Source organism: Coturnix japonica, chromosome Z, assembly GCF_001577835.2.
Source record: "Coturnix japonica isolate 7356 chromosome Z, Coturnix japonica 2.1, whole genome shotgun sequence".
NCBI classification, from domain to species: domain Eukaryota; kingdom Metazoa; phylum Chordata; class Aves; order Galliformes; family Phasianidae; genus Coturnix; species Coturnix japonica.
Window position 1 is genome coordinate 30,074,798 of NC_029547.1, and position 23,891 is coordinate 30,098,688.

At 38.7% G+C, this 23,891-nt stretch overlaps 1 protein-coding gene across 3 annotated transcripts in view; it reads left to right on the forward strand.

Moving 5' to 3' along the window:
• Positions 1-23,891, forward strand: part of ADAMTSL1 (ADAMTS like 1) — a 382,509-nt gene that overhangs the window by 227,287 nt on the left and 131,331 nt on the right. For all 3 annotated transcript variants that reach the window (XM_015849101.2, XM_015849102.2, XM_015849103.2), the window contains 2 exons: positions 8,685-8,730; positions 19,345-19,581. In XM_015849101.2, the coding sequence (XP_015704587.1) occupies positions 8,685-8,730; positions 19,345-19,581 (283 nt within the window). The remainder of the gene's footprint in view (positions 1-8,684; positions 8,731-19,344; positions 19,582-23,891) is intronic.

The window sequence follows — 23,891 nt, forward strand, 5'->3', positions numbered from 1 at the left end:
GGCAGAGCAGGTGAAGAGATGCTGGAATATGGCCACTGCCTACTTCCTTGGCATGCAGCCACTATTTGTTATGATCCATTTAGGCCACAGTCGAACTGAAGTGATAATAACACTATGTCATAAAGCATAGTGAGGGTTAGTACGCATATGTGTCAGCCAGGGTATTTAATAACCATTTATATGTTGATTCAGGCAAACTGAATCAGGATAATAAATGAGGGAAACTTCTTTAGATACCGGAAAATCTGGGAATTTATTTCATGTACTTGTTTGCCCTTTGCAATTGTGTATTATTGCAGGATGGGATAATGCATAATTGATTCTCAGTTTTATTGCAGCTAGACTTAGTCAGCCAGTAGAACAGCCACTGAAATGTATGTTTGGAAGTAGGTGCAAGAAAACAGCTAAGTTTGAAAAAAAAAAAAAAAAAAAAAAAAGATCAATTTTATGCTGTGAAACAATTTTCTTCTGACACAGTAGTTACAAGAATTTTCTGATGGACAGAATAATTCCTCTGCGATCATAAGGTCTATAGCATAGAAAAATTTGAATAATTGCAAACATAATTGCAAAATTAACAGTAATTAGCTATAGGACTAGAGGGAATGGCCTTCAGTTTTGCCAGAGGAGATTCAAGTTGAACATTAGGAAAAAATTCTCTGAAAGAGTGGTCAGGTGCTAGTAGAACAAGCTGCCCAGGATGGTAATGTAAGTCACCATTCTTGGTGGTGTTCAAGAAACATTAAAATATTGTACTGAGGGACATGGTTCAGTGGGAAGTGTTAGTGATAGGAGAATGGTTGGACTGGATAATCTTGGAGGTCCTTTCCAAACTTGGTGACTGTGATTCTATAAATTAGATCCACAAATCTAAATAGCATTCTGTAACATGTCATAGAATTCTCAGGTCACTTGAGATATTAGATGACTTAGGAGGAGGATTTTCTCTATCCTGGTAAAAATATAACTGTGTCCTAATGAATGTAAATGATTTTCAGAGTAGCTTAACAGCTGTCTCATCTTCTGCTTCAGTAGAGAACTGTAACTGTTTCATTCTATTAGCGACATCCTCCCTGATATGTTAAGTGATTTAAATGAAAGGTAGTCAATCTCGTACCCAGAGCTGAGAGTGATAGACATGATTTACATAAATATGTATCTGGATTGAAATGTGGACTACCTTGCAAAAATGTCTGTGGATCATTTACTTGCACCCAGTTTGGCCAAGCAGCTAGAGTGCTCAAAAGACAGGGGTTCAAGCCACCCGTTCTGTGTTTTATTGCATCCAGGTCCGGATTCCCCAGCACAGGAAAGATATGGATCTATTGGAGAGGGTCCAGAGGAGGCCCACAAGGGTTTTTAGAGGGCTGGAGCACCTCTTGTACAGAGGGAGAGAGATTGGCTTGCTCAGTCCAGAGAGGAGACCAGGGAGACTCATTTAGGCCTTAGGTTGCTTGAATGGGGCTTATAAACAGTAAGAGAGAAACACTCTTTACAAGGTCTGGTAGTGGCAGAATCATAGAATCATAGAATGGTTTGGATTGGAAGTGACCTTTATGATCATTTAGTTCCAATCCATCTGCTGTAGGCAGGGTCATGCCCCACTAGACCAGGCTGCTCTAAGTCCCATCCAACCTTGCCTTGAATGCTTCCAGGGCAGGGCCTCACTGGGCAACCTGCTCCAGTGTCTCACCACCCTCAAGTAAATAATTTCTTTCTAATATCAGGTCAAAATCTACCCTCTTCCATTTTAAAGCCATTTTCCCTCTTCCTGCTGCTACATATCCTCATAAAAAGTCCCTCCCCAGAACAAAGAGAAATTTTGAATTGAAGGGGGAGATTTAGGTTAGGTGTTAGGAGGATATGTTTTGCTCATGAAGCACTGGCAGAGGCTGCATAGATAAAGTGTGGCTGCCCCATACCTGGAGGTGTTCGAGGCCAGATTGGATGGGGTCCTGAGCTGGTGAGTGGAATCAAGTACACAGCAAGGTGTTGGGACTGGATGATCTTTAAAGCCCCTTTCTACTCAAGCTATTCTGCCTTTCTGTGATTCAGTGAGTCTGTGATATATAGCTCATAAGCAGTGTTCACTGGAAAAGCTCCTCTATGTTCATAATCCTTTCAATAAATCTGTTCTGAGATTTAAATGAAAAAATAACTAGGCTAGTCTTTGCATGGTGTGGACTTTTTATAAGCCATGCAACATTTAAGGTAGAGTTAAGTTGTGATGCCATAAAGCCACAAATTGTATGTTAGAGAACAGGAGCAGTTTATTGGAGCTGGGGTAACACGTTCTTCAGATGCAGGTTCAAACATCCTCAAAACATGGGGTGCTTGGTATTTGTAGTCAGTACAACTGTTTCGTAAAGACCAGCTGCAGAGCTTGGATCTAGTTCTGAGCTCAGGCATGTTGAGATTTGGGATATTAGTACTTTGGTGCCAGTGATAGGTTTTAGGTACAGACCGGGTGGGATTTAATGTTATGTTTCCTTTCACTTAACTGTAGAGATAGTCCTTACCATTGTTTTGCTGAAAGGCGTTTCTTTAATTGTTGCTTTTTTTCTTTTTTTTTTTTTTTTTTCCTTTCTTGGCTAGTAAACAACTGAAAAATATTTTCAAGTGTAATAACTTGCTATATATACACAATGTGTTGTATGTTCAAATCTAAGTTAAAGAGACAAAAAAATTTATGAAGATTAAAAATACTACAGTGAAAAACACAAGAGAATAACTGTATAGATATTAAACAAAAAACAAACAAACAAAACAAAAAACAGAACCAGTGGCAATCAGAAAGTAATCTTTTTTTTTCTCCTATTTTTTCTTTGTTTTTCTCAAATTTGATTTTTCTTATTTTGATTGTACTGAATGGCTTTATTGTAGGGAGAGTTTAGAGAGTGCTGTATATTGCTTGCCATTAGAAAGCAACACTTGGTCATTCTGAGTAATGCAAATGGTATTTTGAAAGTAAAAATTGGAATAAACTATACTCTGTTTAGCAATCTATATATCAAAAGTCCAGGGTCTGCCTTACTTTCAAGTAAATACTATGCCAGTCTTAAACTCCAGTGGTAGCAGAAGTTATCCACAGTAAGAGCTTTGTGTGAGTGGGAGCACTGTTGGAACTATAGATATCCATTTTAAGTTCCAAATAAAATTCTCAAATCCTAACTCTTCCTCATAATTTCTGGAATTTAAAATTAAATTGTGACTTGAACTTAATGTTATCTTTAGAAGGAAATACTTTTATCTCTGCCAAGATCAACAGATAAATTAGCTTTCACGGACTCTGTTATTTTGCCTAGACTGAGTGAATGGCCAAACATCAGTAACTCGGCTAGCTACCTGTAAGTTACTTCGGCTGTTTCTAGTGTTATAGCCTATTGTGTAAATAAAATTTTAGAAATTGGATGGCTTTCTGAAGTTTCAATAAGGACAACATTGCTTGCCCAGAAAAAAAAAGCAGTTCTTTTGTACTAATATCACTATGAAAGAGACCTGTTTTTTTCAGTTACAAGTAGTTCATAATTTCTTCAAATTCCTAAACAAACAATTAAATTTGGGATTAGGTTAATTATCACATAATGCCTTTTCTTTTTAGACAGTGGGATCAAATGTACCCTCAGCAGTTTTGCTAGTGACATTACTCTGAATGGTGTAGTTGATAAAATAGAAGGAAGGAATGCTATCCAAAGGGACCTGTACTGTCTTGGAAAGAGAGACTTTATTAGATTCCACAAGGCCAAGTGCAAGGTCCTGTACCTGAATCAGGACAATCCCAGATGTGTGTACAGACTGGGAGAAGAACTCTTTGAGATCAGCCCTGCAGAGAAGGAGTTAGGGGTCCTGTCAAAAGAGAAATTTAACATGAGTCAGCAATGTGCACTTGCAGCCTGGAAGGCCAACACTGTCCTGGGCTGCATCAAAAGAGGGATGGCCAACAGAGTAAGGGAGGTGATCCCACCTCTTCTCTGCCCTTGTGAGGCCACATCTGAGTATGGCATCCAAGTCTGGGGCACCCTGCTCAAGAAGAACATGAGCCAGCAGTGTGCACTTTCAGCCCAGAAGGCCAACTATGTTCTGGGCTGCATTAAAAGAAGAGTAACCAGCAGGGAGAGGGAGGTGATTGTCCCCCTGTACTCAGCTTCTGTGAGGCCCCATCCAGAGTACTATGTCCAGGCTTGGAGCCCCCAGCACAAGAAGAACATGGAACTCTAGGAATGGGTCCAGAGAAGATGATCAGATCAGAGGGCTAAATGCACCCCTTCTATGAATAAAGGTTGAGCGAACTGGAATTGTTTAGCGTAGAAAAGAGAAGACTCTGGGGAGACCTCATCATAGCCTTCCAATACTTGAAAGGACTGTAAAAATGGATCCTGCCCATGGCGGGGAGGTTGAAATTAGATGATCATTATGGCCTTTCTCAGCCTAGGCAATTCCATGGTTCTAAGGATGCAAAGCTGTTGGAGCAGGTCCAGAGAAGAGCCATGAAGATGATCAGAGGGCTGGGGCACCTCTGTTATGAAGAAAAGTTGACAGTATTGGACTTGTTCAGATGGATTGATTTGATTCCCTAATTAAAAGACTGTGGAAAGCATTATTTATGCAAAAGTAGGCCTTTGGTGGCCACAGATTAGAATTCATGTTTTGATTTGCCTAGCCAGCTTCCTGCCTGCAATGATTCAAGTTGGCACTTTGTATTCATTTTGTTTATTTTTTCACTCCTGCAGAAAGAATAATCATAAATCTGTAACAAAATTTGCCAGGGAAAGTTGGCTTGTCTATCCATGCCCACTTCTCTTTTCTCATTGTTAACTATTGCTTTTAAAAAATCTAGTGTTTCACTATTTGAAGAAGGCACAGGAGATTCTTAATTACCTAAATATAAGGAATGAAAAGTTCTTGCAGTTACAAGGCCAAGCTACATGTCAAAACACGTGAGTGCAATCTGCCTAACCCATTGTGTCATGTGAGAAGCATATTAACAAAAGGATATGGCAATTTTTAATACAGTTTTTCATTTTATTGTCAGTTCAGTGATATGAACATGCAATTGTACAAAATTGTACAGACCTTAGAAGGAAGTTTGAAAACAAGAATTCATATTCAGAATGATGCTGATGCATCAATACTTTTCATAATGATTTGATTCTGCCAAGTTTCATTTATAGGAAAAGGGATTCACTGAAAGAATAAAAAAGACTTTTTCTCAGAAAAGGAGAAACACAGAAATTGTAATGAGGATGTGAGGGAGTAATAATACTGCACTACATTTGGAATAGAGGTAAGAGTAGCAGGATGAGCAAAGAGGGTTGCAAGATGTGTGAGAAACATGGCCTCTTGCCTGCTTGGCACCAAGGGAAGTGAAGGTCTTACTCAGCTCGTATAAGTTGTCATGAGAGCAGAGAGGCACACAGCATGTTTTCCTTACAGGTGCAGTGCCAGAAATAAAATTTGTCCCACAAGAGTGGTTATCAAAAGATGTAAAAATGAAGGAGTGAATATTGTCCAGTGTCACATCAAATTTCAAACCCTGTTGTGAATAGTTGCATCAAAATTCTGATCCACAAAAATAACCTACCTCTGGCTTCTAGTTGCTTGCTTATGCAGAGACTTGGTTCTTAATAAAAGTATTTCAAACTCCAATGACCACTGAGAGTGGCAGTTTATGAGGTCCTCCTTTGAAAATCTCTTTCATCACCTGTAGTAATTGCAGATAAAGGCAACTCTGGCTTGGGGTTGCTATTCCTTCTGGCATAGATTATTGCAAGGCTTCTAGCTCTAGCTGAGCACAACAACACATCCACTTTAGACCTGTGAGGGGGTGGAATTGAACTAAGTTCCTCTACGAACTGGAGCCTGAAGAAATAAATACCAGGCTTTGGTGTTGTTTACATTAATCGAAGTGAATATTTTAATATATTAAAAGTTGTTAACCTCTTTCATAAACTTTACTGGAAACAAGTGACTAAGTTTGAAGAAAGAAACATGATTCCTAATAGCTTGCTTTTCTTACATATTCACATGATAATAATTGCCTGTCAAGCCAAACCCTGACACACCTTCTTTCTCAGTAAAATCTCCACAGAGTAGGCCTGATGACAGAGAAGACTGTATAAGTACCTTTTATTGCTCCCACTCTTTGTGTGCTCTCCAAGACTAATGTGCTATTTTGGGTGACTTCTGATATTTCTGAGTGTCTGTGTATTCTCTTGCAGATCATAGGTCTCACGTTTAATCCACAGAGATCAGAGGGTGTGTGATGGCTCTGCCTCATAATGTGGCCTTACTAATCTGCTGTATTCCCTCTTTGGAAGTTAACTATCACATGCTGTGCTATTCTGTGAAGCATCCACACTGAGACAAGATCTGTGTCAGTAGTTCAAACCTTACCTAGAGGGAAAAAATGTGTCTCAGTCTGGCATCATGCAAGGAGCTGTGTTTTTCTCTCCAGCAGGATTAATTTCTCTAGATGGTTTCTAGAGAACTTAAATCTACACTGTTTTAAGCAGAGAAAGATTTAGAAACAGCATTTACATTTAAAAATCAAGATTTGTTCCTTAAACAGCTACTATGTATATCAGTCTTTTTTATTTCAGATTTTTTTAGCCATCTATTTTCAACAAATTCTGTAAATTTTAGCGCCACAATGAGTGCCTGAGATTAAGAGAATCTGGAATACTAAAGCAGCATAGATCTGAAACACAAAGTACTCTACAAACCTACTGTGAAAATGTATGAGCTTAGGCTGAAAACAGCTTTCATGCTTTTGGCTGATAGTTGAAAATAGGGAACTAATGAGTTTAAACAACAAAAATCATAAGTTTGATCCTGGCAAGGGGACAAGGAGAGTTTTGCAAGAGTGATTCCTAGCATTCATGAATCATCACAACATTGGCTGCATCCAGAATTGCACATTTGTTCTGAACAGCTCTGGCCATTAGCCAAAGGAGAGAAATTGGAAGAAAAATCTGAATAGCTCTGTGGCATGAGTCTAAATGCAAGTACCTTTACTGTTCCATAGTGCAAAGAATAAGCAAAGATTAAGTGGTTTTTCATTTTTAAACAGAAACTATGAGCAAAATGTGTAAAGAGGAAGTGACTGTGAGGCAAATAACAGAAAGGAAGTTTCAATTTCTGTGGCAGATCAGTGCTTCTGAGGTTAATAAATTATGGCAATTTCAGCAACAGCAAGTCTGTGGAGAGGAAAGGTATGTCTGATGGGTTGTGTGGCATTTATGAGAGAGAGATGGGGTGCATACATAACTTGCTGGACAATAATTGAAAGAGTGAGCTAGGGCTGCCCACATGATGCATGATATGTTTTTTCATTTGCTCTTGATAGGTGTAAATTAAGAGTACCTTTAGTGAATGTTTTGGCCTGAAAAACAGTCTATCAACAAGATGCCAATATTGCTCAGACATTACCGGCATGTTGATTGATTTCTTTTGCTTTTTTAAATCTCAGTATTGCTATACTAGTTGACAACCTATTACGAATATTTATTATTTTATTGCTAAACTGTTTTTCCTAGTGCCGGATGTCTTCTGCATGCTTTTATGTTCTGTGGATCTCCTTTCAGGTGTGGGGAGAAAGGTAGAAGGAAGGATGATTTCAATAAAGGTGATCCAGTGAATTTATTCTAGGGTTAATGCAGTGTGGAAAAAGCTTTTTGGTCTTAAATAAGGAGAAGGAAAAAAAAAAAACACACGAGCACACGCAGATGATGTCTTTTCTCTTGGATAGTTCAAAATGGTTCAGATTTAAAACTTCAGCCTTGGCAGGCATTTAGTCCTCAAAGAATGTGTGCTTGTTAAATCCTGACCAAAATTTTTTTAAAAAAAAAATTTAAAAAAAAAAAAAGTGAAATTAAGAAATTAAAAATGTAAGGAATTCCATTCTTCTGAAGGATAATCATTAAAAGCCAAATACTGAATTCTAATTTATACCAAGGACCTCCATGGAGTAAATTTTGAGCTCATAAAATACACATAACTCAGGATCAGTTATTCAGAGCGTGCACTACTGTGGGCTGAAAAGGTATCTGAATGTCGACCTTTACTCCTTGGGGTCTGCTGGCATCTGAGCTGCTATGGGTCTGCTGCACATGAAGCAGAGGAGAGCAATGGGAAACACACGTGGGGGCTCTGCCTCTCTTTGACCCCTGCAGGCCGAGCTGGTCTTTGGATGCCACTCTGCAGGAAAGCCTGGAGAGGTAGCTGGGGGCTGGTGGTTTGGGAGATTGTTTTTCCTTCACATCCTCCCCTTGCACAAAGAAAGGAGAAGTCCCTTGCATAGCAGGCCTCCAACAGGTCACTGTTGGCCTGGTTGTATCCCAGTTCAGAGCAATAGAAAGGCAGGCACAGAGCTGTGTGGCAAGCTGCGAAATTCTGGTGAATGTGGTTCGGATGTTAACTGTCAGCTGTGCTGACAGCCTCACTTGTAAGCTAATGCCACCTTGTAGAACTTCAGTTTCTTAGGTAGAAGCTGGGGAGTTGTGGAATTCACACCTCAACATCCATCCAGAGACAGAGCAGCCTTTCTTTCTGGGAAGAGGGTTGGTGGCAGGACTTGGCGATTTGAGATCTTCTTTGGAAAAACGCGGATGCAGTAGACATTGTGTGCTTGCTGATTATATTCAGCTATTAATGTTCTGGGTTTGTTTTTAATTTTTTGGACACAGGACCTGTGAAGGGCGAAACATCCGATACAGGACGTGCAGCAATGTGGTAAGTGAAGTATAGCTTTGATATAATGCAGATCATCATGAATGATACTCATGTTGATATGACGAAGTTAATTTGCTTGTGTAATAGTAGAAACACAATAGCATCTGAACCTCCTTTAGATCACAAGGCCTCTAGCAAATCATCGTTGCTTTCTTAAGAGGCTGGCATGACAATCGCATAGCATGGTGTTAAAACTGTTTGGTTGGAATTGCAGTCACAGTCTTTCTATGGTGTCTCTCATTGAAATTTCAGAGTTGCTCTGTACAACCCCCCAGCAGAATGAAAGTCCACCTATGTTCTCAGAGCTAGTTTTGCAGGCAGCTGGTTCACATTGGGGGTTTGAGGATTAAGCTGTTAAGAACTGAAGACAAGTTAGTAAGAGACGTATGTTGCTGTTCACCTGTGCCCTCCCAGTACTGTAATACTGTTACATGTCTTAGAAAAGCAAATGCTTTTGCTTGCTATTTCTATAGTGAATGTAGATTTCAATAGAATAAAATAAGAAACTTCAACTTCCATGCTCACCAAAGTGAAAGCGTGTTTTCACTGATGAAAATGGAAATAAAGACTTTCATACGGAAAGTTTTATTGGGTGCCAAGAATTGTGAAACCTCTCAAATTACATGAAGCAATGTCAGTTTTACCAGTAAAGATGGAAAATGAAATCAAACATGCTCAGGGCCAAGCTTTCTCATGCCTGATAGGGACATATTCAGAAGCTTTTCAATAGGTGCTTTGTCTGAAAAAGTTAAAAAGTTTGTTAAAAAAAAAAAAAAAAAGAGCATTTTCCCTCATGTTTGGCTTATATTCTTTTTAGTAGACCACAGTTCACAATGAAAGAAGTTACTTGCTTGACTCTGAGTTGTAGTTTCCCATGCTTCCCATTTCTCACACTTTTGACTCAGAAATTGGTTATGGGTGTATCCTTTGTGTCACTGAGACCTCCCATCAATCTAGATATTTGCTTTACTAACTGACAGCAACTGGAACAGTCAATAAATAGGTCTGCTGGCTGATTAACAGCTGGTGTGAAGCATTTAGGCTACACTGTGACCTTGGAAGGAATGGGAAGATAAATTTGTGTCAATCAAGTTGCATGTTATAGACTTGTGTAATGAAAGGAGAGGGAGAAGGCATTGCTTTGTTTTGATTTGAACATGGATGCACACTGCAGCAGGTCCTTTTCCCTCCTGTCCTGCTCTTGTGTGTACTGAGAGCAGTGATGCATACTAGCATCCTGTTGTGCTTCCATTAGCTGCTCCAGGATTACTACAATGAGAGGCTGGTATTCTACCTGTGTTGCAAACCTTCTTCTGTAATCAGTGAGCTTAACTTTCCAAGACAAAAAACATATGTATTTTTTAATATTATTTTTAGCTTAGGTTCTCTTTTGGAACTGCAGACTTGGACAGCTTTTGTCCAAAATAAATCCTTTCACAGGTGCCAGGTGGTTCCTTAGCACACCTTATATTTGGCAATATGGGGGCTCCAGATTTCTCAAAATGGAGGCTTCAATACTCATTCAGTTGTTTAATATCAAGTAATCCAAAGTGAAACTCTCGAATTTCTTTACAGTGCTAAAATTAGTGACAATTTTACCACTGACTTAATGAAGGACCAAGACTGCATTTATTATTTTAAGTTTGTTTATCGGAGAGGGTGGAGAATAGACTGTGCTGCCTTGTCTTTTCCATAACAAAAAGATAAAATAAGTTTTCATTTATTTCTTATTTATTACCTTGTCAAACTAGCAATAAACCAAACAAGCATAAAGCTTCAGACAGCATCAGACTTTGACCAGGCTTTTCAAGTATGGCTTTATGTAAAAAAAAATAATAATAATAAAATGAAGAGAAACTTGAACTGTATTCATTTTTCAGACATCTGATCTCAGAGGAAAACATTTTCTATTTATTTTTAAAATACACTGAGCATTTGATTCAGATGTTATGGCCTTCCATTTACCTTCGTTACTAATCTGAGATACTGTACACTGATATTCCTTCTGTGAGCCACTGCAATAACACTGACACTATGATCAGACACAGAAATTGTGGCAAGTTCCTGCAATGGCAGGGATAGCCCTCAACCCTCTGTTTTGCAGGTTGAGTACCACTTAGAAGTCTCTTGTACAGCATAGTGAAAATCTAAAGCAGTTTGGGAAGTCTTAATGTGCATCTGTGCTCTGAAAACTCCTCTGTTACAGAACTACAAACTCTTCCAGATTAGTATATACTGTCTTTTTAATGATATGTTTGTCTCCTAACTCCCTGGATATACACACACACATGGAAAATTGCATACAAGTGTGTATGAATTTTTGTTTTTTCCATTTTTAAGATTTCATCCTCAGTGTCACTGAAAATCAGGAGGAGGGAACAGCCAGGCTCAATGAGATCTACATTTTCATTTGTGTTGGCTGGCAGTCGATTGCATGAGAGTAAGGTCTGCATTCCACCCTTCTAAATGAAGTTAGCTATCATGCACTGTGGAAAATTCCTTTTTGATTCCTGTGGAAATCACAGAGTCCTGAAAAATGAGCTTTCGTTGCCATTAGCTTGGGCTTAACGTGAGCACTGTTGCTATTGTTCATAAAATAATTGATCTTTTTATTCTCTGCAAACCATCTTTCTGTGAACTGACTTGCTTTTGTTTATATGACCGCCCTGTTACTGGAAAGGATAGGTAGTCATGTATGCTAGAAGCAAGCTATTTCAAAGCTGAAATTAGAGAATGGGAAGAATACTTCTTGGAGTCTGGCAGTGAACACATTTTTGTAGGCACTATCATTTGCAAGTTTTTGCTACAGCTGGTTTTAATTCATTCTGAAATTAAGTAACAGGAAAAAATGTAAAAGAAAAGAAAAAAAAGAAAAAGAACACCTAGAATGATATAAAGAAACAGAGAAATGAGGAGAGAGTGACACATCTATTTCCTCAGTAGACTGTATTATTCTAGGGATGCTGAACCTTTTTGAATATTACTGGCTAAGAGAGATTGACACTGCTGTCTATAAAGCTTCTGAGCAGTCCTTAAAAGGTTGGATCCAATCTGTGTTCACCATTTGCATTGCCTGGTGTTGATCAGAAGCTGGAAAGATTGTGGGTATGAAGCCACATGTGTAAATAGTGAAAGAAGGAATGAGAGAATCTGATGATGATTTAGGGTTGAATTGCAACAGTCTTTTTTGTTATTACTATTCATACTGACTCCAAGTATGTTACCAGCCATTTTAGAAAGTAATCATGGGGGAAGGGAAGGACTCATTTCTTTTTCTTTAGAAAATTACTCCAAATGCAATGAAAGCATGCTTTTATATCTATCTGGTAGGGTTACAATATTAAATGTTATGCAAAATAATATATTTCCAAACTTCGAGTAGGATTTTTTTTACTAGATTTTTTTATCATGTTTAGCATGTTCTCTGTTCCCTTTTCTAGACACACTCTTAGTTGAAAAGTTCTCTCCAAATTTTTCAGTACCAGACTGTCATGGTACCTAATTTGAGAGAGGCACTTCATTCCCAAAGTCATTTATTTATTTATTTATGCCTGACAACAGGATGATGAAAACTACAAATAATGCTGCTTTTGAGATTTTACTGTTTGACATTAAAATAGTGCTGTGAGCTGCACAAGATTAGTAGCTCTTTTTGCAGTTTAAAGCAGTTCCATTAATACAGAATTTGTAAATTGTAGATCCCATTAATCAGACTATCAAAACTTGTAATTACCACATACAGCTCTTGTTTTTATATAAACTTCACTTTCTTCACTTTGCAGAAATACCAACTCTAATGGCATCCCCCATTTTCTGGATTCCATTCAGACAAGCAACTCCCATCCATGCTTCTTATCAAATCATGCTGCTTTTGCACACATTGGTATCTACACCATCTGTTTCACTTTTGACATAATGACACTATATTCTTACCATATACCAAAGCCTGCCTATTGGAAACTGTCACACAGAAACTTCCAAATCAGTGAGTAGCCACTTTGGAAGCATTGACTCATTGACTATGAGGTGAACCACCAGTATTTCTCAGGCCTACACAAATGGTTAACAGAATTTGATTTTTCTACCTTCTGATACTATGTAAAATCTTTTAGCTTAATGACAGCTTACTTTTTAAGTAGAATTTCTTAAGTAAAAACTCAAGTTATTCACTGTGACTACAGTATTTTCTTCAAAATGCTGACATCTTATTTTTGAACAGGTGCTCTATAAAAGTTCTGTCATTGTGTGTTGTCTAGCAATTACTTCCAATTATATATTCACACACACAAAAAAGTGTATTTGATATATTGTCAATAATGTCAGCTTCAATACTGCAATATATCTTTTCAGCTTGCAAGCCTGTGTGTCTTTGACTACTGAAAAATATTTTTTAAAAAACACCATTGCTATCATCCCATGCAAATGAATCAAGAATCCTTTCAAGCCAGACAGCATCACTTCCACCACACTTCAATATTCTGTTCACTGTAGAGAATCCATACATTTAAATTCAGTATTTCTGACAACAAATTTTAGACACTATCTAGAAATATTTAAGAAGTATGAGCAAAAATAATATACAGCATGAAAAACTGTACATTTAATTGTTAACCAAAAAGGAAAGTTGTTTGGGAAAAATACATTAAATAATTGATCTTACAATAATTTCTAGTGGCAAGTATTCTTGGAGGCTTGGATTGACACTTCAGTGGCTGATTTAGCCATCATCTATGTTCAATTAAAGCAGAGAAAAAGCATCTGCTGATATTCCCCCGTTTACTTTGCACTATTTCTCCCACTCTTCTCTCTGTCAGATATTGCATTTTCTTGGGATATTCAGAGAATGCTGTTTTGTGGACTCTACTTGATCTAAACAGTTAGTGACGTGTCTACATTACTTAGGAGTTCACAGATTATGTAGATTAATGAAAAATTTGATTGCAAGAAACATAATCCAAGCAGGATGTTCAGCAAGTCTTCAGAGTTGAATGGGGTTTCTGTTAAATCCCTAGATCTCTGAAATCTCTGTACTTGGGCAAATCCCTACTGGAGAAGGACCCCAGCAATTCTTTCTCAGTAATAAAATTGGTGCAGCTGAAACACAGTGCATACTTCATGGAACTGGTTCAATAAACTGTTCTGTCAGATGCTACACAGAATAGGCCAGTTGTTAGTCAATTTTTGCACTGAGGAAAAGCTCCAGGTATAGTAAATCATTCTTGGCCTCTGCAAATATACAAGCGCATATACTGTAAACTGTTTTAAGGTTCCTCAACTGTTTCCACCTATCACAGCTTAGATATGATCTTCCACATTTCACCCACTAAGTAAACTTTGGAAGACTGACCCACTTTTGTCCCATGAAATCTGATATCCTATCACTATCAAGGGACATCTGGGATTCATCTTATCTTTTCCACTGGTTTGTTGATTAATAGAAATTGTTTTGAATGGCTTTCAAATATGGCAAAACTCCATGGACTTTATGAATTGCATTAAGGTCAAATAGGGGGTCAACTTGAAAACAATATTTTTGGATGTGAGGAAACGAGTGAATCTGAAGGAAGTCATAATAATATGGTCAGGATTAGTTACTTAACTGGTAAAGATGAAACTGTATTTATTTAGAATAGGTTTCATACTTCAAAGAGATTTCTGGTCAACTTTAAAATGACACATATTTTCATTGCAGTGGAGGAAATCTTGACCTGATGAGATGAATAGAGATTACAGGTATCCAGTGTAGGCACAGTGTTTCTGAAACATCCCAAGAACCTTCACACACTAAAAAGGTCACAAAAAAGCCATCTACAACTCATAGAGTTAGAGAAGAAACAGTTGTTTTCCCTGGGACACCTCCCTGGGACACTGCAATCTTCCTCCCTGGGACACTGCAATAAATAGAAAGCTTGAAAAAATAGAAAACTGCCTGACAGAAAGGGACCTTGGTCCACTGATGGACAGTTGGCTGAATATCACTGGCCAAGAAGGTCAATGGCATCCTGGCTTGTATCTGGAATGCTGTGGTGAGCAGTAGTAGGGCAGTCATCCTGCCCCTGCATCTGGCATCGGTGAGGCCTCATCTCAAGTACTGTGCTCAGTTTTGGGCACCTCAGTACAGAAAGGACATTGAGGTGCTGGAGTAGGTCCAGAGAAGGGCAACAAGGCTTGTGACGGGCTTCGAGAATGTGCCCTATGAGGAATGACAAAAGGAACTGGGGCTGTATAACCTGGAGAGGAGAAGACTGAGGAGAGACTTCATTGCTCTCTTCACATACATGAAAGGTGATTGCAGTGAGAGTGGGGTTTTCTCTTCTCACTGGTGACAGGTGACAGGACAAGGGGAAATGGCAATCAAGTTGCACCAGGGTAAGTTTAGGTTGGATATCAGGAAAACAATCCTTGCAGAAAGAGTTGTTAAGCACTGAAATAGGCTTTCCATGATGGTGGTTGAGTCACCATCCCTAGATGTGTTTAACAAACGTTTGGATGTGGTGCTTAGGCAAATGGTTTTAGCAGAAGGTTCTTAAGAGTTAGGGTAGTATGTTTAGGTCATGGTTGGACTTGATGATCTTCCAGGTCTTCTCCAACCTGTGCAGTTCTATGATTCTATGATTCTACAACAAATGGACTTTTATATAAGTTGTAAATGTATTAGTACTTCCTGATTCTTCAAAGAGTTCAACAGTAGCAGTTCCTCATATCTATAGGTGCCCACATTTACTTTCAAAAAGAAAGGAAAAACTGTAAGATTTGCAGATAGCCTTAAAATAGAGTAACCTGAACCACAACTTATTACTGCTTTTGTGGTCATTAACCAGTCCTTCCATACACAAGCTGAACACAGACCATGCAGGTAGTCAGCAAAATACCTTGCAGAACTGTATAACCCATACAAAGATGGGGCTGCTTTTGGCTCACTGCTAGTCTAATATGGCCTCTGTCTTCTGAGTGGCTAAACCTGTGGACACACACTTCTTTATCTCTGTTGTACGGGTAAACAAACTAAATACATACTGTTAGATAGCTATCAGGATCAGACTTCTAGGTGTATTAAATGTAGCTTCAATCACACCATTCAAGCACTGCTAATCAGCAGTAGTATAGGATCCCTTTCCACCAAATGCCCAGGCACATACTGAAAACAGAAGGCTTTGGGGAGACCTCATTGTCACTTTCCAGTATTTGAAGGGAGTGGATAAACAGGAGGTGGGACAGCTTTTTATGGAGGTGAATAGTGATAGGACAGGGGGGAATGGTTTTAAACTAAGACAGGGGAGGTTTAGGTTAGGTATTAGGAGGAATTTTTTCACTCAGAGGGTGGTGATGCACTGGATCAGGTTGCCCAAGGAGGTTGTGGATGCCTCGTCCGTGGAGGCATTCAAGGCCAGGCTGGATGTGGCTCTGGGCAGCCTGGTCTACTGGTGGGTGACCCTGCCTGTGGAATGGGGGTTGAAACTAGATGATCATGGTTCTTTTTAACCCAGGCCATTCTGTGATTCTTTGATTCTATGAATCAGAGCCTATCATTTCTCCTAACCAGGAGCTGGCACTCAAACAGGCAAATACATATTTAAAGGCATGAGGAGTGTTCAGAATAAATTAGCATGTTTCTGCTTGAACAGATGTACAGCAAAACATTGAATTTGTCTTATCCAGCATTTCCACAAGTATAATACTCATTTATAGGCTGTGAGCTTCTAACTGTCTTCTATAATATGATTGCACAAAGCCTCCCTGATCCCTACAAACATAAAATACTAACAATATACAATAAGCTCTAAAGAGCTAAAGAAAACAAAGACAAGAGAATAATAAAAAGTACCAAGCTCTGTACAGTTTCTTCTTTTTTTTTACTATTTGTGTAATGATGGATAATGTTTGGACTGCAACTTTTCTTATCCTATTGGTTTGTTTATGGAAAAAAAGATGCAGGCTATGCAGGTGTTATGTGTGTAGGTGCTAGTACACGTCTTCATAACGGGAAGGGAAATTTTCCTTTAGGGAGAAGGATCTTCAAGATCTTTACGCAGAAGTGTTTTCAGTGCCTTTAGGCAGATTTAGGACTCGGGATTTCAGTAGGAGAAAAGTAGTGGTCCAGACTGTGACCCCTTTTCTTATCTGTGTGCCAAGATAAGTATGGATGTTTGTCTTTGCGACTGCTTGAATGTATTCCTTGAATGGCTTCAAGTTTCACATGCAAACTTTTTTAACACAAGCTCTATTATTTTAATCCATTGTTTTATTTTGATCATGATATCAAAGACTGGAAGTATTAAAGTTGGTCCTGGTCACCTGCCGTGTCCTGAAAGCTTGTTATGTTGACCGTACTCTTTTTTATTTCTTTGATTTAAAAATAAAATCCAGCACAACAAATATAGTATTGAATCCTGTACAAAGCAGGATTATGAGCTCTGTATGTTGTGTGCTTTAATGGGCCTTTCTGTCTTTGTAAAAATAAAGCTATCTCAAGCCAGCAAGTTTCGAAGGTAGAGCCAAGCTTGAACCAAACAAGAGAGTTGGCTTGGATCTCAGCAACAAGCATAAGCCAAGCCAAAAGACCTGACTGTATTCTCTTATGGATAGAAAAAATCAGGGAAGGGTATGCACCAGAAGCTTATGTAGCAAAAAAACAAGGCCACAGTGTTCTTCTTTTCCCTTCTTTAGTGAAAATAGAACTAAAGCAGATCTTGGGTCAAGCCATAACTGTCGTGTTCATCCTCTGTTTAAAGCAGAACAGAAAGACCATTTTTCTCTAATTACACCATGTTAGTGGTTTTACCCTGCTGGGCAGCTGAACTCCACCACACTGCTCTCTCACTCCTCCTTCTGAAAAGAAGAGAGAGAGAAAATACAACCAAAAGGGCTCAAGGGTCAAGATTAGTACAGGGAGACTGCCAGTTACCATCACTGGCAAAACAGACTCGATGTGCAGAGAAGAATATAATTTATTGCCTACTGCTAACAGACTAGAGCAGTGAGAAACTAAAAGCAAAAGAAAACACCTTCTTCCCAACCACCCTCTTCTATCTCCTTCCTTCTCTCCAGTCAGTACAGGGAATAGGGAGTGGGGTAAATCCGTAACAGGTCATCTCTACCTTCATGGTCACTCTCTGTCCCTGCTCCAACTGCTGCCCCTCCCATGGATGCTTTCCTTCCCAAGCTGATTCTACATGGGCTTCCCACAGGCTTGTAGGGGCCAACCCGGTAGCCTCTCTGCCACAGTACCCAATACGCACTGGTATACTGACCTGTATGTGTGCATGGAAGAAAGTTATGAAAAAATTGCACCCATTGACATTTACTGATCATGATGAAAAGTTATGGAGACCAAACAATGGATGTGAGCACACTGAGGCAGTGGGTGGTGCATTACAGCAATGATGACATTGAGTCACCTCTCCTGGTTCAGACTTTTATGAGCATGGCATGCAATATCTTGTTCATTACTGCAGAAAATACATCAGATCAGTAATGATGGTGACAACGTTGGAAAAATTGCAGGGTTTTTTGTTTGTTTGTTTTTATTTGTTTATTTTCTGAGAACTTGCTCTGTCTAATAGTGTTGTTGTGTTATTTGTATCTGTTGTAGTTTTCCATGGAAGTAAATATTGACATTACTTCCGGAGCAACTCACATAAATATTTTAACATTCCTTCCTTCAAGTCTATAATGAATGTTTATGCTTCTACCTATTATCTTTCTTAAGCAAAGTTATAGCAAGCATACATTTCACAAGGGGCAGATTTCCTTACAAAAGGAAGTACTATGTGGCCTTAATAATCTGAGACAAATGCACCTGCTGTTTTATTAGGAGTTCCTACGATGGTCATTTTTTTCCCCTAACCTTAGCTGCTCTATTTCCGTAATTATATGAAGAATTCCTTTTTTTTATTATTAGTATTAATTTCTAGCCTTTATGGTTCTTGAAAATATCAGAATCAAAAACTGGAAAGGAAATAAATAAAAAGAACTTATGTTTATTTTGCCTGAATTTTCATGATTTTGATGTTCCTGCTCTCCTGAGAGACTGACAGGAAAATATCTGAGCTTTAGAAAAACCTCACTTTCTAATTTCAGGGAGAGAAACTAATGGGAAGCATCAAGCAGTCTGAGTGGTCTCTGCTCTTTTTATATCAGGAGTACTCAGTGCACAGTCAGAGTTATATGTCTTAAACCTCCCAGTGTATTAACAAAGGGGCTTCATAGTGTAAGATCATAAGTTGCTAATTATGATGGTTATGAGATCTTTGTCTCTGTTGTGTTGAAAAATTACAAATATGTTTTGTATTTTTCTTATTCCTGTTTCCTTACCAACTGATTCAGATCACAGAAGAGAAAAAAAAAAAAAAAAGGAAGAAAAAGAAAAAAGCAAAGAAAACATAAGCAGACAGTAGCCTTGATGTTGTTTCCATACTTATGTGGAAAGAAAAAAAGGAAGACATAATTATACAGTTGAATTATGTGTAGCTGTAACTGTCTCTTTTATTTCAGTGTTATTTATTCTAAACATAAAAACTCAGTAATCTGGCAACTGCTAAGTCCAGACATCTACACAGCACCATAACCAGCTGTCCTGAGTAGAATCAATGACCTTTTCCTCCTTTTCTGCAGGACTGTCCTCCAGAAGCAGGTGATTTTCGTGCTCAGCAGTGTTCAGCCTACAATGATGTCAAGTATCAGGGACAGTTCTATGAGTGGCTTCCTGTCTCTAATGATCCTGAAAACCCATGCTCGCTGAAGTGCCAGGCCAGAGGAGCAGCTTTGGTTGTAGAGCTTGCCCCAAAAGTACTAGATGGTACTCGATGCTACACTGAATCCCTGGATATGTGCATCAGCGGCTTGTGCCAAGTAAGAAGAGAAACTCTATTCTGCCATTCCCTAATGAATTCTTCCCTCAGTTCTCACTCATGTGCTCTCTTCTCCTCCATGACTCTACCATTTGGGGGTTCTTCTTTTTAGTCATCCACTTTAATCTTCCGCTCTTTTCTGTTATTTTGTTCGACATGTCTGCAAAATCAGCATATAAAATCAAGGATCAAAAGTTATTTTCTCACTTTATGAGTGTTCCTTGGTTTTTTGAAGGACTGTGTTCTTCAATTTTGAACAGTTTTCTAGTTAGCTTCAGTAACAGATCTAGTTTGAAAGTATCCTAAAAAATAATTTCAGCTTTTGATTCTGATATACAAAAGCTTTCCAAGTCTAGCAAATTATGTTCTGTTTCTGGATTATTGCTCCATTTAAGGCACAAACAACACAGTGGTAGTTGAAGTTCTAAGCTGGAAAATCTGCCATTGTTTTTGTACATGACCAAGCAAGCTACTAGACTTGTTTGGGCCTCAGTTTCTTTGTTTTTGACATATTAAACCTTCACTTCAACAGTGCATAAAAGTCTAGAAATCATTCATCTAGGTATTCCTAACAATTTAAAATTGATTTCTCCGTGGATATCTTTGTTACTTTAGTAACATTTTCATTCCTCTTCTTAAAAGAAGTATAGAATACTTCAAGGCAATTTCAGGATTGAGAAAGGAGGCCAGAATTATCTCCTGCCCAGGAGGATAAAAGTCCGCATTTGCAAATCCTGCAAAACTGATAACTGTAATTGTAGCGACTATGCTCAACCGCACCTGCTCCCTTTAGTAGTGGGGATCAGATTCTTACTTTGACAAGATTCAGTTTTTCTGCATTTTAATTATTATCTAACTGAAAATTCTTAGAGAAAGGAATTTCCAAAAAGAGATTCTTACCTGTGCTGCTATTTTACTTTCATGCAAGAAGACTGAAAGTACCCATCATTTGCCCATTTGATGGCAGTGTCAAGAAAAAAAGTGGTCTTTATGCCATTAATCCTCTGCAAAATAGTCATCTTTTGTGTTTCTAACATTGTGTATTCATTTATAGGCATTCAGTCTCCCCCCATGACAGCTTCCACTAATGATTTTTTTGTCTGCCAAGACTATCACAGAAATCCGGTTAAAACAAAGGAAAACACTGGGGAAAAAAGTCTAGGTATTTACACGTTGCTGGGTTTTCAGTTGTCTGTCCTTCAGCTATTTCTGGCAGCTGTTTGTAGCTGTCATTTTTTCTTTTCTAAGCTGCAAGAACTCCCAAAGAAACATGCAAAAGGTGTAATAATGACTGTATTATTTAGGCAAAAAGGATGGCTATTTTCTCCCAAACATGCAGAAGACACTGTAACAGGGACAGTCCTAAGTTTTTTTTCAGCTTAGCCGAGCCTTTTGGCCTGATAATGGCTTTGCAGTTTCTGATGTCTGCTCAAAACTTCTGGATGTAAATGCTGAAAATGAATCTGTATTTCGTTTGGAGTGTACTGAAACCTAGATCCCTTCCGTGCAGAAAATATTTCAGAAAATACTGAATTTTGGTTTCTGATGGTAACCTACTTTTGAATTGAACAGCTGTTTGAGCTTTTTGTCTTATTTTGTCATACACTCTCCAATTCATATTATGTGAATAGCAAATCCGAATTTTGTTTTGTTTATAGGTACCATTGTTCTGAGATTAGAGAATCAGCATGATGTTATTCCAGCCCACAAAAATGAGTGGGATGTAGAACTCACAAGTGTAATAGCCAAATGCTTATATTGCTGTCATGCCAGGTAACAACATTTTTGTGGCAAAGAATGGCAAGGAGGTGGGTATATGTTTACTGCGTGAAAAAGTCTGCATTTACAGTATTAGAAGTTCACTCCCCAGCCCTGAGCTATCAGTTTTCCACTTTATGGTCCAAGAGAGATTGGCACAACTGCAGAGACATTTTATTCTATTATTTCAGCAGAAACAATACCTGTTTTTACTCCTAAGGAGACAAACTGTCTAATGTGGATAGTGTGCTTAATCAGCAGCACACACACCTCCCTTTGCCAAGGCAAAGCATTTGGAGGTTTACAAAAAGAAAAGGGAGAAAAAAAAAGGAAAAAAAAAAAAAGAGAGGAATTTGAAAAAATTATTTGAAGACCGGCTACAAATATCACAAAGCCATCTATGTATCTCCTTAGCATATCTAAAATCCTGAGGTGTGTGGAGTGACACAGGAGGATTAATGCTATGTGAAGATGGCAAAATGTGCACTGGTGGGGCTGTTTTGAGTGTCTCCCTCAAAACCAAAACGTAGTTTTCACTGAAGACACTGACACATCTTCCAGTTGTCATGAAGATCTGGGACAATGTGAGGATCCAGGTCTCTTAGGTAGTCTCCACTGTTGTCCCATTTGCACTGTGTGTGTCTTATTGTGGAGCCTTCATTCTCTTACCCCGCAGAGAAGCAGGCTGGAATGCCATGTAAACTAAGAAGTTTCAGTAGTGGTCTGGGAGTCCCTAAAGTCATCAGGTGAAGTCTATTCCTTGATAGCACAGATGACATGACTGCGTGAGGCACCAGAAATCCCATGCTGGCTCTTAGTAGCATGCAACTGGATCCTCATTTATCCAGCCCAACAAAATAAGTCTGACTATGAAGCTTGTGCACCCAAAAGAAAAGAGTTCTGAGCATCAGTATCAAGCATACCATGAGGTCACGCAAGAGCTGACAAAGGATTGCAGTCAAATGTGTGGGTCACAAGACATAATTAAGTGCTTTTACATTTTAGTGTTTCATAGTCTGGGAGAGTGGGTGCAGAAGGCAGTCCTCTTCATGGAAATTACTTTTCATTTCTCAAGAACATAGTTCTGATACTTAAGGATACTTGAGAACACTTAAGGAGAACACTTAAGAATGCTTAACATTAAGAACGCTTAACATTAGGGTGTTAATGAGTTTAGATTTATAATGGCCTTCACAATCATCTTCTGCTGTAGTATTCTCACTCACTTTCACAAAAGTATTCCCCTTGGAAATGCTAAATAAACTAACCATTCAGATTATATGTATTTTATAGAAAATCAAGTATTTCAATAATAACCTGCTATAGAGCACTACTGACTAAAACAGAGCTTTTGTTCACCATCAATGACAGCATGGGCACACAGAAACTCGTTCTTACTCTGGCAGAATGTGGGCAAATGAACCCAATTCAAAAAAAAAAAAAAAAAAAAAAAAAAAAAAATCTGAGTGAGATGGATCAGGGAAGAAAAATAATCGCAAAAGCCTCTTTTCTTAGGTGGCAGGTTCCATCTTTTTTATGAAGGAAGATTACTTAAAATGAAGTTTGCCTATAAGGATAGGAGTTGCCTTGTTCCCACATCCAAGATTTTAATGTATCTATAAATCCTCATTTAGAAGTTCCAGCCTTTAAATGGATTTAATTACTTCTTTTTAAATCATGGGTGGTTTCAGAATGAGGTTGCATTTGTTCTTTTCCCTGAGGGAACCTGAGAAATAGGCATTTCTCTTGAGATCTTTCTGCTGTTAGGTGACTTCTACCTGTGCGCTTCTATGGTTCTATGGCCATGGTTGAATCCCTAATTCAGTGGTTTGTGCATTGGGTTAAACATGCTGGTTGGGTAATGTTCCATTAAGATCATCATCTAGGTTTAAAAATAGTAATAGCAGAGAACTGCGACTGGCCTGAAATGCTGAGCTGATGGGGCAGATACCAGACAGGATCGCAAATCAGTTCCACCAAATTACCGACTTGGCCAGCCACATGCTTATTGTGCAGGATGGTGGATCTCAGTCAGAAAAGTAAGGTATTATTTTTATAAAACTTGGCTAGTGATCAGTGATTAGAGTTTGTTTATGCTGCCTGAAAAGTTGTAAGTTGTACTTGGCTCATGTGCCAAACAAGTACATTGATTGCACATGTCACTGGGCCTACTTCTACCAAGCACAGTTATGAATTGCATTGCCATTGTGAAACTCATCCTGCAGTCTTCAATTATACCTGCTGTCTGCGTTATGGTGGCAACTAAATTCTGCATGACATAGGAGGATGCAGCCTGGACCTTGATGCTGCACAACGGCACGCCTGTCACTTAATGGTGACAAGTACAGAGGCAAGCTGTACAAGGTAAATGGTGAGGGTGGAGACTGTCAGCACAAGGTGTAGGTGGACCAAAAGGCAGATAAATCTGCAGCAGGGGCTGAAAGTCCATATATCACAGACACCAGTCTGGTTCCAGCTTGCCATACAGCCTCGAGCTTGTTCTTTCCACAATAATTTAAAGAGTACAACAGCTCTTCACTAGGATTGTAAAAT